General features: G+C 35.8%; 2 protein-coding genes across 3 annotated transcripts; both read left to right on the forward strand.

The window, feature by feature from the left end:
- Positions 1-4,039: 4,039 nt before the first annotated feature.
- LOC132180565 (receptor-like protein 6) lies at positions 4,040-7,164 on the forward strand. Its single transcript, XM_059593437.2, has one exon. It carries the CDS (start codon positions 4,049-4,051, stop codon positions 6,995-6,997), a length of 2,949 nt encoding a protein of 982 aa, XP_059449420.1. The 5' UTR covers positions 4,040-4,048; the 3' UTR covers positions 6,998-7,164.
- An 808-nt stretch (positions 7,165-7,972) lies between these two features.
- Positions 7,973-13,226, forward strand: LACS8 (AMP-dependent synthetase and ligase family protein). 2 transcript variants are annotated; one of them, XM_059594556.2, is made up of 12 exons: positions 7,973-8,112; positions 8,921-9,521; positions 9,657-9,737; positions 9,881-10,150; positions 10,571-10,702; positions 10,777-10,950; positions 11,042-11,271; positions 11,487-11,604; positions 11,922-12,053; positions 12,167-12,301; positions 12,384-12,590; positions 12,867-13,226. In XM_059594556.2, exons 2-12 carry the CDS (start codon positions 8,973-8,975, stop codon positions 13,029-13,031), a joined length of 2,193 nt encoding a protein of 730 aa, XP_059450539.1. In that variant the 5' UTR covers positions 7,973-8,112; positions 8,921-8,972; the 3' UTR covers positions 13,032-13,226. The 2 variants fall into 2 exon arrangements, with proteins under 2 accessions (XP_059450539.1, XP_088372577.1); XM_088516451.1 differs by lacking the exon at positions 7,973-8,112 and adding an exon at positions 8,151-8,495.

Here is a 13,226-nt window from a genome sequence, read left to right on the forward strand (position 1 = left end):
GAGGGCCAAGCCAAGTCATGTCAAGTCAAGCGCCATTTTGTGTAACACAAGGCCAATCATTTTTATAATAATATTCATCCATTCAACCAATTTTATCTAATAAAGTTGTCAATAATTAGTTCATATGCTTCCGTGGCCTTTGTTTCCTGGGTACGTGTGTGTGTTTCTGTGTTTTCTTCTTTTTATCTGTTCCTTAAGACTTGAATGGGCAATCTCTGGACACGATTGAAATGCTAAATAGCATTCATGTGCCCAATCTCAAGTAACGGGGTGAAATTCTTGTTCAATTCACACATTTGTTAAATGGCGGTTATATATATATATATATAAGATGGCGTTTTAGGTTTTTTTTTTTTTTTTTTTCTTTTTCTTCTATTTTTTCCTTTTAAAAAAAAGGTTAGCGGTTGCTAATTGTTTGATTAACAACTAACCGCCGGTTATTAAATAACCACTACCGCTTAGGCGGTTAGCAAATTTTACTAACATTTAGCCACAATTGGTTATTAGGCCTAAGTAGGATAACCACAATTTGTTTCTTCCGTCTATCATTTTTTGCTCAGAAAAAAACAAAAAACAAAACAAAACAAAAACAAACAAACAAACAAAAAACAAGGATTAGGGTTATAATTTTCTCTTCTGTTCCCCTTCTAATGGGGCCAAATTCAGTACTCATCAAATAGGTGTATAGTTTGAATATTTTCGAATAAAACAAAGTATATAACTAATGAAAAATGATAAAGGCACAACTAAAACCCAACTTTCGCCTAACTTTTCTCTTTAAGTTTTTTTTTTTTTTAAAAAAACTGCATGTGGAGGAGAGAGATAGCCTTAAACTAGGGAGAGAGAGAGAAATTTGGTCTAGAAGTTAGGCTAAAGTTGAGTTTAAGTTGTGACTGTATCATACCTCATAACTTATACAACACGTTATTGCTCATGCGCCTTGGTGAATGACTTTTAACCAAAAGCCTCTTCACCCGAAAGCCATCATACTGCATGTGTTACGATATTGTTCATATAATATTCTTCAATAGTAATAAATGAAATTTTAAATTATGAGTCTTTATCTTGAAAACGGTCCAATAATTACAATATTGTTCATATATATAATAACATTATGGATTATATATATAAATCGGCCAATCATGTGAGAATAAGGTTGCATATATACATCTGGTGAGTAAATTTGAAAGAGATGTCTAGGGAAAAGCCTCATAAGATTATAGTTAATTTATATACATACATGTTAGGACGCCTCTATAAAATGGGTTAAACCTTTTTGGGTATTAAGCCTGTAAGATTGTTGTTTTGCAACTCAAGCCAAGTCAATTTGCTTTGGTTACATAAGAAATCTGGAAATTTCCGTAAGTTGCAAGAACCCAATCCTAAAGTGTGAAACTGTGGAAGAGTATCATTTGAATTGGCCTTTGTCAACAACGTCAAATTGTCGGATGATAGAATAAGCACACTTAAACTTTTGATCTTAAGAAATATGTCAAACTCTAGCACCCCAACCAATTTACTAAATGAGAGGTCCTGATAAATTAGTTGAGTCAAGTTAGTTAACAAGGAAGAAGGGATGTGATCTATAAGATTGTTCTCTGACAAATCCAAACTAGTGAGTTGAGTGAGATTACTTAGTAAAAGTGGGATAGATCCTGAGAAATGGCATTTTCGAAAATCTAAAAAATATAATGAACTTAGATTTCCAATTGAATTCGGTAGTTTACCATAAAAATTTGTGCCCTCAAGTGTCAAAAGCTCCAAAGAACCGTTAGAGTGAAATTCAGGCAAATGGACAATGAGATCTTCATTGTATGCTACAATAAGATTCCGTAGATTTGGTAGCAAAAAAATTTCAGTTGGAAATTTTCCCTGTAAGTAGCAGTATTGGAGATCCAGAGTTATTCATCATCTTTTACTGTGTATATTGCTCTTTTGATAAAGAAAGAACTACAAGTGAAGGGCTTTTATAAGCGTTACATAAGTTTGTACACCCAAGAAGACGACTCATTCAAAACAAGAAGTATTTTGAAAAAGTGTGACTCAATTATTGTAATCTATATGAAACAACAACCATGTAATCTAATCTTATACTACTTGTTGTTTTTCACTTATTTTTGAGAGAATTAATGAAAATCATGTGTAGACGAGGGCCGGGAAACGCGGTTTGAAGCGAAAGCACCTTGTTCCTTCCTATGAAAATATCTTACAAAGAGACAAACGAGCTGATGAGACCTCATGTGATTTTGTTCATGGATACAAAATGCGCACCTTGTAATTTCGAGAAAATATTGTCTGAGGGCCAATAATTCACAATAAAATTACAGTGAATTAAATCTTGTAATTGTGTGGTAGAATTAAATCTTGGTTGGAAAATTTGAATAATTCACAATAAAATTATAGTGAATGTCCGGAAACCAAAAATTCGTTTTGAGCGAGTACTGAATGAAAACTATTGTAGGTGGAAACGCGGAATTTGAAGCAATAAAGCAATAATTAATGTCTAATTTACGTACGACTTTTTTGAGTGTGGAGTAGAAAAAGTAGTCCTAAGCGAAAGCACTTTGTTCCTTCCTATGAAAATCTTGATAGGAAACTTCTTAAAAGTGAGTTTGTTCATGAATGCCAAATCTTGTATGAGGGACAAGTCAAGTAGTCAAGCACGTTTCACATTATGTTGTAATTGTAAATAAACGAATATATTATGGTAATTATACCTTAAAGTATGCTTTTTAAAATCCCACTTTAATTTCAGCTACACAAAGCCAACCATCTTTAAATTCATCCATTCAACCAATTTTCTCTAATAAACTTATCAATTAATCCATATGCATGCTTTTGTTGCCTTAATTCGTTTCCTGGCCATAGCATGTGGCTGTAGAGAAGACATAGAACCAATGGGTAAAAGAAGAAACATAAATTTTTAGATTAGACATGAATGATGATAAATAAAGACATTGTTATTATGGGTTTAAAATGAAGGACCACGATTTTATAACATGAGAATCTTCAATTTTAAGTAATTAGAGAGAATTTTAATCCGTTCTTATGACATACGGCAATTACAACAATTATTATAAAGCAATTAAAACACTTTTTATAAAGGTATAGTTTCACTTTTTGTAAAGGTATTTTAGTACTTTCACACTTTAATTAAAAATCCTTTTATAAAGGTATTACTTTCACTTTTTATAAAAAGGTATTTTATTACTTTTACACTTCAATTAAAAAACTTTTATATAAAATCTTTTTATAAAGGTATTACTTTCACTTTTTATAAAAAGGTATTTTATTACTTTTACACTTCAATTAAAAAACTTTTTATAGAAGGTATTACTTTCGCACTTCAATTAAAGCACTTTCTATAATGTCTTATTTTCACATTTCCTCTATGCTTTTGTGAAAGGAGTAACGTTATTATCTCCGCCCATTTATAACGTATATCTTATCATTGACATAATGTGTTATAAGTAGTTTAATTTTTTTGGTTTTTAGGGTTTGACATTAAAAAAAAAAAAAAACGTTACATTATTTGAAGTTTTTTTTTATTTTTTATTTTTATTTTTTTAGTGTATTCCTTAAAAAATAATAATAATTTATTTTTTTATTTTTTAGAGCAATAAATATTCCTTTATAGCCTAGTAATTAAGGATATATATACGCGTTACATTTAAGTTTGGAGATCGACTCCAAATGGGATTTTAAAAAAAGTGTGACTAATTAGATGCTTCCATTATTATTGAGTGCATTATGATTTCACATCATATATATGTCACATGAAGGCCCTAGCTAGCTGTTGTGCATGGTGGTTTAACTTTTTCACACTTTAATTTATCAAGTCTTGTTTTCCCATATTGCTTTTTCTTTTCTATGTCTTCCACTTGCTAGTGTCTCCGAAGTCTTGCTTTACTTTGCAAGGCTTTTGCGACGTTTGCCGAGCTTTCATATTAAGGGCACAACTACAAGACAAGACTCCACCACCCTATAAATAAGGTCTCTCCTACTCCTAGGAGGCTTCATAATTACCAAGTTAGTTGCAACATTAATTATGGGTTTATCATCGCTTTCTCTCTTCATTTTCATTTTCACGGCCTTATGTTCACTCACTCATTCTTCTCCTCCTATGTGCCATGGTGATGACAGCTCTGCCTTGTTGCAATTCAAGCAAAGCTTTTTCACACCGGTGTATACTTGTCAATTAAAGCTTGCGTCTTGGACACTTGAACTAAACAAAAGTGATTGCTGCTCATGGGATGGAGTTGAGTGCGATGACAACACAGGTCGTGTAATTGGTCTCGACCTCAGTAGCAGCTGTCTATTTGGTTCTATTAACTCCAGCAGTAGCCTTTTTCGCCTTGTTCACCTCCAAAGGCTTAACCTTGCCAATAATTCCCTTTTCCCATCTTCTATCCCACCCCAGGTACGCAATCTTTCAAGATTAACACATCTCAATCTCTCTTTCTCTAATTTTTCTGGTGAAATCCCCTTAGAAATTTCACAATTGTCCCAGTTGTCATCTCTTGATTTGTCTCAAGACTATTCCCTTTTGGAACTCAAAAAGGCTAGCCTTAGAACCCTAGTTGGAAATTTGACCCACCTACAAGAGCTTGATTTGAGTGGGGTGTATATTAATTCTACTGTGCCTAATACTTTGGCAAAATTGTCTTCTTTAACATTCCTCTCTCTATGGGGTTGTGGTTTGCACGGAGAATTTCCAATAGGCATCTTTAAGCTATCAAACTTGCGGGTTCTTAATGTAGGTGCCAATGCAGGTCTCACCGGTTATTTGCCTAACTTTGCATGGAGTAGCTCTCTTCAGAAATTGTGTTTGGCACACACGAGTTTCTCAGGTGAGCTACCCGCTTCCATGGGAAACCTTAGCTTTTTGACTTACTTGTCTATTTGGGATTGCTATTTCTCAGGGTCCATTCCATCTTCACTTGGTAACCTCACTAAACTCACCACTCTTCGCCTTTCATATAACTCTTTTGTGGGTAACATTCCTCATTCACTTGGAAACCTACTTCAACTCTCTTCTCTAAAAATTTCATGGACTCAATTGACAGGCGAAGTCCCTTTTAGGCTTGTAAACTTGCCTCAATTGACTTTTCTTGATCTAAGCCATAATCTTTTGAGTGGTGAAATAAAATTCGAGAATGAGACACAATTGACTGTCATCGGCCTGAACAACAATAATTTAACTGGTCCAATTACTTTTGGGCCTATGAACCTCACAAACTTACGTGTCTTGGACCTTGCAGTCAACAAGATTCATGGTCAAATTTCAAACTCAATCTTCAACTTTAAGAATCTTGAATTTCTTTATCTTTTTGAGAACTACTTTAACGGCACTTTGGAGTTTGATGAGTTTCTTAAGCTCAAACATTTATCTGAATTGGATATTTCTGGTAATCAATTATCGTTACTCACTAAAGAAACTAGTGCCAATGCAACTCTTCAAAAGTTTCAAGTTTTAGGATTTTCTTCATGCAACTTGAGCGAGGTTCCAAATTTCATAAGAAGCCAGCATGAGTTGAAGAATCTAAACTTGTCCAACAACAAGATTCACGGCCAAGTTCCAGAATGGATGTGGAACACAAGCACAACAAGTCTAGAGGTTCTTGATCTTTCCAACAACTTGCTCACAGGCTTTAGTCAACATCCAATTTTTCTTCCATGGACTTCTCTACAAGTTCTTGATCTCAGGTCAAATTTTCTCCAAGGATCACTTCCGATTCCACCAGTCTCCACTTTGTATTTTTTTATTTCCAACAACTTAATCACTGGAAATATGCCAGAATTGTTTTGCAATCTGAGTTCTCTTATAGTCCTTGATTTGGCTAATAACAACTTAAGTGGTTCACTTCCTCGATGCTTTGACAACTTTAGTGCTTCTCTATCGGTACTTGATTTGCAAAGGAACAAATTTCAAGGAAGCATTCCAGAAACTTGGATAAGAGGAAGCCAATTGGGGATAATAAATTTGAGTCAAAACAAATTCCAAGGGCAGTTACCGAGATTGCTGGCTGAGTGTACAATGCTAAAGGTCCTTGATCTTAGTGATAACCAATTCAATGATATGTTTCCATTTTGGTTGGGAGATCTTCCAAATTTACAGGTCCTCATGTTACGGTCAAACAAATTCAACGGTCCAATGGAGACGCCTCAAACTTATTTTAAGTTCCCCAACATCCATATCCTTGACATCTCCTGCAATGATTTTATGGGAAAGCTGCCATTAAGACTTTTTGAAAATTGGAAGGCCAAAAAATTTGAGGATGATGAGCATATGTTAACATATATTCATGAAAGCTCAGACTTTCAAAAAAAAAGATATTGGTTTGCCGATGTGGCTTGGGCTGCTTATACTTACTCTATGGTGATGACAAACAAAGGAAACGTTGTTTTCTATGAGAAGGTTCAAGAAGTGTTCACGGCCATTGATTTCTCAAGCAACAGATTTGTCGGTGAGATTCCTGAATCTATTGGAAATTTAAAGGGAGTTCAGTTGCTCAATCTTTCTAATAATGCCCTTACCGGTCATATCCCATCATCTTTAGGAAACCTTACAAAGCTAGAAACATTAGACCTTTCTCAAAACAATTTGTCGGGGGAGATTCCACAGCAGCTAACACAACTTATTTTCTTAGAAGTCTTTAGTGTTTCTCATAATAATCTCGCAGGACCTATACCACAGGGGAAACAATTTGATACATTTGAAAACAGTTCATTTGAGGGGAATCCAAGATTGTGTGGGAGAACATTGACACGGAAATGTGAGAATTCTAATGAGCCGCATTCTCACCCTTCAATCTCTCAAGAAAGTCAAGACTCTGGATCACCATTTGAATTTGGTTGGAAAATAGTTGCGATTGGATATGGATTTGGATTTGTTGTTGGAGTAATCATTGGGCAGATTGTGATTGCAAGGAAATATGATTGGTTAATGAAGACCTTAAGAATAAGGCCATTGGGTGGGAGGAGACACAGAAATTAAATAAAATAGTTGGACAAGATACCCACTCAAAGCCATGTATGCATTTATTATACCCGTATGTTTCTACTTTAATTTTTTTTTTTTTTTGATGTAATGCATTCCTTCCCTTTTTCATTATTGTTTTGGTGTATTTTGGAATAGTGTGGCATTAATATGTTGTATGTAAAATGCTTTGGTGGGATCTTTTATATATATTTCTATAATTTTTGTTGTTGTAGTAGAGTGCATTACTTATCCCATGATTCCATTTGATAATTTTCGATTACTTGAACTTGGTGGGAACACAAAGTTCTTCAGACTTGGCAGTTTTCTATTCCTAATGACGTTAAAATTCAAGTCAAGCATGCATAGGAACCAAACATATGTTATTCATAATGTCTTTTGTATTTAATGGATAGTTCACTTGGTTAAAAATCACACCTTATAAAACGTAGGCCATTCAATTGATAATATTCTTCAAAACTACTAAAATATTGCATATTTCTCCAAAATCAATAAAAAAAAAAACAAAAATAATCTTAAATTTTGATAATAAGATGAAAATTACTTTATTAACTTCATAGTAAAAAATTGCTTCTTAAAAAATGGTTAAGAATTATCTGCACAATTATGTCCGTTAATGTTAATGTTAACTGTGGCATCTTATCAACAACTAGACCTGCAATCTGTCACGACCAGTTCATGGTCACATGTCATCGAGACGCGTGCCTATGAGAAACGTGGAAAACCGTAATGGCCAGTACGCACGTGACACTCATACTGTTCGCCACGTGTCATCTTGCACTTGAGTTTTTCATGGTCAGCATGTATCCTCTCTCTCTTCTCTCTCTCTCCCCACCACGTGGCGTTTGTTCGATCCTACAGTACGGCTGGGCAACTAAAATACGCATAGTCAACCACAATAACGAAACTACCCCCTCACTGCAACCGGCCATTACATTAAATCCGAGAGGTCATTTTCATAATTTCAGTGTTTATTACCGTGAAACACACTCCCCGATCTTTTCTCGGTTGCCACGGTGCCACCCTTCTCTGCTTTTCATTTGCTCCCCAGCTTTATCGAGCTTCCACACACCCGCTGAGAAAGAAGATTGTAGCATTATCTTCATCACATAGTAAGAATTCTTCATCTTCTGTTTTGCTTTCGTCTCTGTTTGTTTCAATTCCAATTAATCTTTTATGGTGATTTGGTTTTTCTGATCTTTTTTGAGTTGGAGTTCTTGTCAGGATAAGCTTTATATCATCTATCGAATCTATTTGCGTCTAGGTTTTGGGTTCGATTTAGTTTTTTCTCTAGCCAATTTCGTAATTTGTGATAATTGAAGCTCAATCTCTGTATTTTGCCAAAATTTGATGCTAACAGTAACTTCAGTAACCCAAGATCATCCCTTCGATGCTTCTTTTGCTGTATACCCCTTCCATCTGAACAACAAAATGGGTTGCATGCTTTACGTTTTAAAGAAGACCGATGAGGGGAACATAAATTCCAAATTAAGGGGTATTGAAAAATCTGAAGTTCCTGTTTTAATTGTTTCTAGTCGGTTAATGTTGAAATCTCATTTCTTGAGTTTAATTACCAAACATTTGAAATTGCTACGTTTTTATGTCAGAACTGTTAAAGTCTCCAAATTTTCTTAGCGTGATTTTGCAAGAAAAGGTTCTGGATGTGGTCTACTTTGTGTGTTACGAGCGGTCAATGTTATCTGCATGCCTAGAGTATTGTAAGGTTTTGAACACATGCTGTTGCTCAATGAACTTAATCTAGGTCTATTCAATGCCTGTTGCTCAATGAGCTATAGTAGTCATACTAATTATATTTGTTAATTATATTCCTGATAGATAGATCATGAATGGAGAGTTATTTGTTAACTGGTTGCAAGTTCAAAAATGGATTATGTCACTAATACTTGTCATCTATTATAGGTAACAAGTTGATCTGTTGTGGAAAGGAACTTTTGTAAGTTAAACATTGAAAATGGGGGATTCCGATGGAGGTTTGTCGAACTCACAACTGCTGAAAAATTTGGGTGCTGGTGACTACTTGTCTGTTTGGAAAGGCTATGGGCCATATGGGATTGTGGGTGCAGTTATTATTGGTCTTCTCATACCTATATTGCTGTCTGCTCTGTTCCTGGGAAAGAAAAAGGAAAAGCAAAGAGGAGTTCCAGTACAAGTTGGTGGTGAGGCAGGTTATGCAGTTCGTAATGCTCGAGTTAGTGAGCTGGTTGAAGCTCCTTGGGAAGGAGCCACAACCATGGCAGCTCTATTTGAGCAATCTTGTAAAAAGAATTCACGAAATCCATTTCTCGGAACAAGAAAGCTAATTAGCAGAGAATTTGTCACAGGTAGTGATGGTAGGAAGTTTGAGAAACTACACTTAGGGGATTATGAATGGCAAACTTATGGACAGATATTTGATCGTGCTTGCAACTTTGCATCTGGGCTTGTCAAATTAGGTCATGATTTGGATAGCCGTGCTGCTATTTTTTCTGACACTCGGGCAGAGTGGTTCATTGCTCTTCAGGTAGCCTTTTTTCATTCATACTTTGACATCATAAATGTCTTTTTTCTTTTTTTTTTTCCTCTTCGTTCTTTTCTTTTTCTTCTTTGGTTTAGCTTTATGGATGCAGGAGATGCTAAGATTGTATTTTTGGTCCAGGGATGCTTTCGACAAAGCATCACTGTTGTTACTATTTACGCTTCTCTAGGCGAGGATGCCCTGATTCACTCACTTAATGAGGTTAGGAAAACGCTGCTCTTGTATACCTTAGGATATCGTATTGTCTAGGATATGCATGACTAACATGCAAATCCATACTATATTTTATAGTGAATTACAAAGATTTTGAACAGTCCTAACTCAGAGCTGTAAATTCTCTACAGACCCAAGTGTCAACTCTTATTTGCGAATCCAAGCAGTTGAAGAAGTTGGCTGCTATAAGCTCAAGCCTAAAGAGTATCCACAATATTATTTACTTTGAAGATGATGGAATTGAAAATGATACCATCTCTGGAAGTATGAACGAGTGGACAATCACATCTTTTTCTGAGGTTGAGAAACTTGGGAAAAAAAGTCCTGTTCATCCAAGCCTGCCTTCCAAAAATGGTATTGCTGTTATCATGTATACAAGTGGCAGTACAGGTTTACCAAAGGTTTGTTCCTGCTTTTAGTTCCTTATGTTGTGCATTTGTTCTTTGCTGCAAATGAGAGAGAGGGTGGATCCAGAATCATGCTTAGCAAATTTTTGCCAATTGCTCATCACTGGAAGGGTTTTATTTTCTGGTTTATTTTTTGGGGTTGCAGATGCCCAATTCAAATGTGGTCCAGAAACTTAGAGTAATGTGTCTTTGTATAACTTTTGTACCATGTTTGTTTGCAAGTTCTTTTTGAGGCGAGTTATAATCCCGAACCCAGAGGTTTCTTCTCAATGTGTTCCTGAAATTTTTATTTGAGCTCTATAATTTCTTAAGTCATGATAAACACCTGCATATGTTTGTGTTGTCTGGCTCTGAAAGCCTAGTATCCTTATACACAAAGTGGCATTAACATGGTGTAGTATGTAACAATTGTAGGGGGTCATGATCACTCATGGAAACATTGTAGCCACTGCTGCAGGTGTTATGAAAGTAATCCCAAAACTAGGTAGAAATGATGTGTACATGGCGTACTTGCCCCTGGCTCATGTTTTTGAACTGGCAGCTGAGGTACTTTCTTGTTTGCATTTGTATTTTTAATGTTAATTGGTTGAAATCGTCTTAACATCACTGTGGTTGTCCAGTCTGTGATGTTGGCTGCAGGTTGTGCAATGGGTTATAGTTCAGCATTGACGTTAACTGACACTTCTAACAAAATTAAGAAAGGAACCAAGGGGGATGCTTCTGTATTAAAGCCAACCCTCATGACAGCAGTTCCTGCTATTTTAGATCGAATTCGTGATGGAGTTGTGAAAAAGGTTTGCATTTGATTGGCACATATCTGTTGGTTGAGAATACTTGGGTAAACAGTCAGCTTTCTTCTTCACTATCTATTATGTTGTAATTTAGGTTGAGGAAAAAGGGGGGTTAGTGAAGCATCTATTCGACATTGGATGTAAGCGACGTCTAGCCGCTGTAGAAGGAAGCTGGCTTGGGGCTTGGGGATTGGAGAGAATTTTGTGGGATATCATTGTCTTTAAAAAAGTACGCATTTTAATTGGAGGACACATCCGATTTGTGCTCTGTGGTGGAGCTCCTTTATCTGCGGATTCACAGCGGTTTATCAACATCTGCATGGGGTAATCGGACTTTGAATCATAAACTATTGGTCTTTTTAAGTTTAGAATTGACAGGTCAATGTTGTATCAGCTACCAAAGAAGATCAAGTTCAGTTCCATGTTAGAGCATGCTCCACTGCTTATAATTGGTCTCTGTGTAGATTGCTTAAAAGTTTCTTTATTCTGTTTCATATTCACATTTAAGATGATCTTCTGAAAATATTGCCCTTCGGCAGGGCTCCTGTTGGTCAAGCATATGGCTTGACTGAAACATTTGCCGGAGCCACTTTTTCTGAGTGGGATGATTCAACGGTGGGACGTGTTGGACCACCGCTTCCTTGTTGCTACATTAAGGTAAGCCTCGACTTGGTAACGAAACTTTCAACAGAATTTCGTAATCAGATCTATACTCTTGTTTGTGAAGAGAATTTGGTAAATTGTACTGTGTTTGGCACATTTCACTTCGCACTAGCTTATCTTTGGTGAGTGCTTCCAATTGACAATAACAATCAAAAGTTTGTTTTTCCATGGAAGTATAAATCTTTGCTAATTCATTGCATACGACATAAACTTGTAAATTCCATTAAGAATTCATGATGGTAAGTGTATGGGGTGTACCAGGTAGAATACTTTCAAATGGGATTTAATGTGTCTTTAATTTGATATTGTAGCTTGTTTCTTGGGAAGAAGGTGGATATTTGACAACTGACAAACCAATGCCCCGAGGAGAGATTGTAGTGGGGGGTTTCAGTGTAACTGCTGGTTACTTTAAAAATCAAGAAAAAACTAATGAGGTGTACAAGGTAATTTCCAAGCTGTGTCTGTGTTTCTTTTTTTCTATTTATGTTTTACATATGCTGCAACTTGATCTTGTAGCCTGTATATACATGCACTCATGATCTGTTACATAGTACAGGTTGATGAGAGGGGCATGCGCTGGTTTTATAGTGGTGACATTGGAAAATTTCACCCTGATGGATGCCTTGAAATTATTGATAGGAAGAAGGATATAGTGAAACTTCAACATGGAGAATATATCTCCCTTGGAAAGGTGCAATTAAAGCTTTACCTTATATTTCTTAATAGAATATGTCTCAGAGGTGCTCACTGAATTAGTAGCTGCGTTATTGCAGGTTGAGGCGGCTCTCACATCGAGCAATTATGTGGATAATATCATGGTACACGCAGATCCCTTCCATAACTATTGTGTAGCACTAGTTGTTCCTTTGCACCAGGTCCTCGAGAAGTGGGCCCAACAAGCTGGCATCAACTACAGTGATTTCTCTGAGCTGTGTGAGAAAGCTGAAAGTGTCAGCGAGGTTCAGCAATCTCTTAATAAGGTTTTGTTTATTTTCCTTTTTCTTCTGAAAACTTATTTGAAACTACTGTGACAAAGCCATATTTTATTACATCTCCACTGCTGCTGGAACTGCAGAATACATATTTAGGAGATACAGAGATCTAACTATTGAGCAAGTTTTATATTTTTGCATAATATTTAACAAGAGGCCAATCGACCCTTGCATATGCCGAAAGTTCCAAAGTAAAAAAGGTCTTTTGATTTTGTTTTATTCAAGAATTAGTGCAGAAATAAGAGCATATTTTTATGTGTGCAGGTGGCAAAAGCTGCAAAATTGGATAAGTTTGAAACTCCTGCAAAGATTAAGTTGCTGCCTGAACAATGGACCCCTGAGTCTGGATTAGTCACTGCTGCTCTCAAGATAAAGAGGGAACAAGTGAAGGCCAAGTTCAAGAATGAGCTTCTAAAGTTATATGCGTGAAACATGTATTGATTTATGACTTCTGAAGTGTTGAGCTTTATTTCACTGACATGGTGTTATTTTATACTCAAATTTTGTAATTTTCCTTGGTCATAATATGTTCTTACAAATTTTGTAATTTTCAGTTAATGCTTGTTATGGCTAAATCTTTGTGGCCTACCTGGCACAAAAAGATCATATACTGATGTTTCAACT

This window comes from Corylus avellana, chromosome 5, assembly GCF_965113065.1.
Source record: "Corylus avellana chromosome 5, dhCorAvel1.hap1.2, whole genome shotgun sequence".
Classification (NCBI taxonomy): Eukaryota; Viridiplantae; Streptophyta; class Magnoliopsida; order Fagales; family Betulaceae; genus Corylus; species Corylus avellana.

What these genes read in the sequence shown, in the direction of transcription:
- LOC132180565 (XM_059593437.2), top strand. Translation starts at nt 4,049, where the DNA reads ATGGGTTTATCATCGCTTTCTCTCTTCATTTTCATTTTCACGGCCTTA.
- LACS8 (XM_059594556.2), top strand. Translation starts at nt 8,973, where the DNA reads ATGGGGGATTCCGATGGAGGTTTGTCGAACTCACAACTGCTGAAAAAT. An exon ending in GCAGTACAGGTTTACCAAAG is followed by an intron (nt 10,151 to 10,570) that starts GTTTGTTCCTGC and finishes TAACAATTGTAG; the next exon opens with GGGGTCATGATCACTCATGG. An exon ending in AAACTAATGAGGTGTACAAG is followed by an intron (nt 12,054 to 12,166) that starts GTAATTTCCAAG and finishes TACATAGTACAG; the next exon opens with GTTGATGAGAGGGGCATGCG.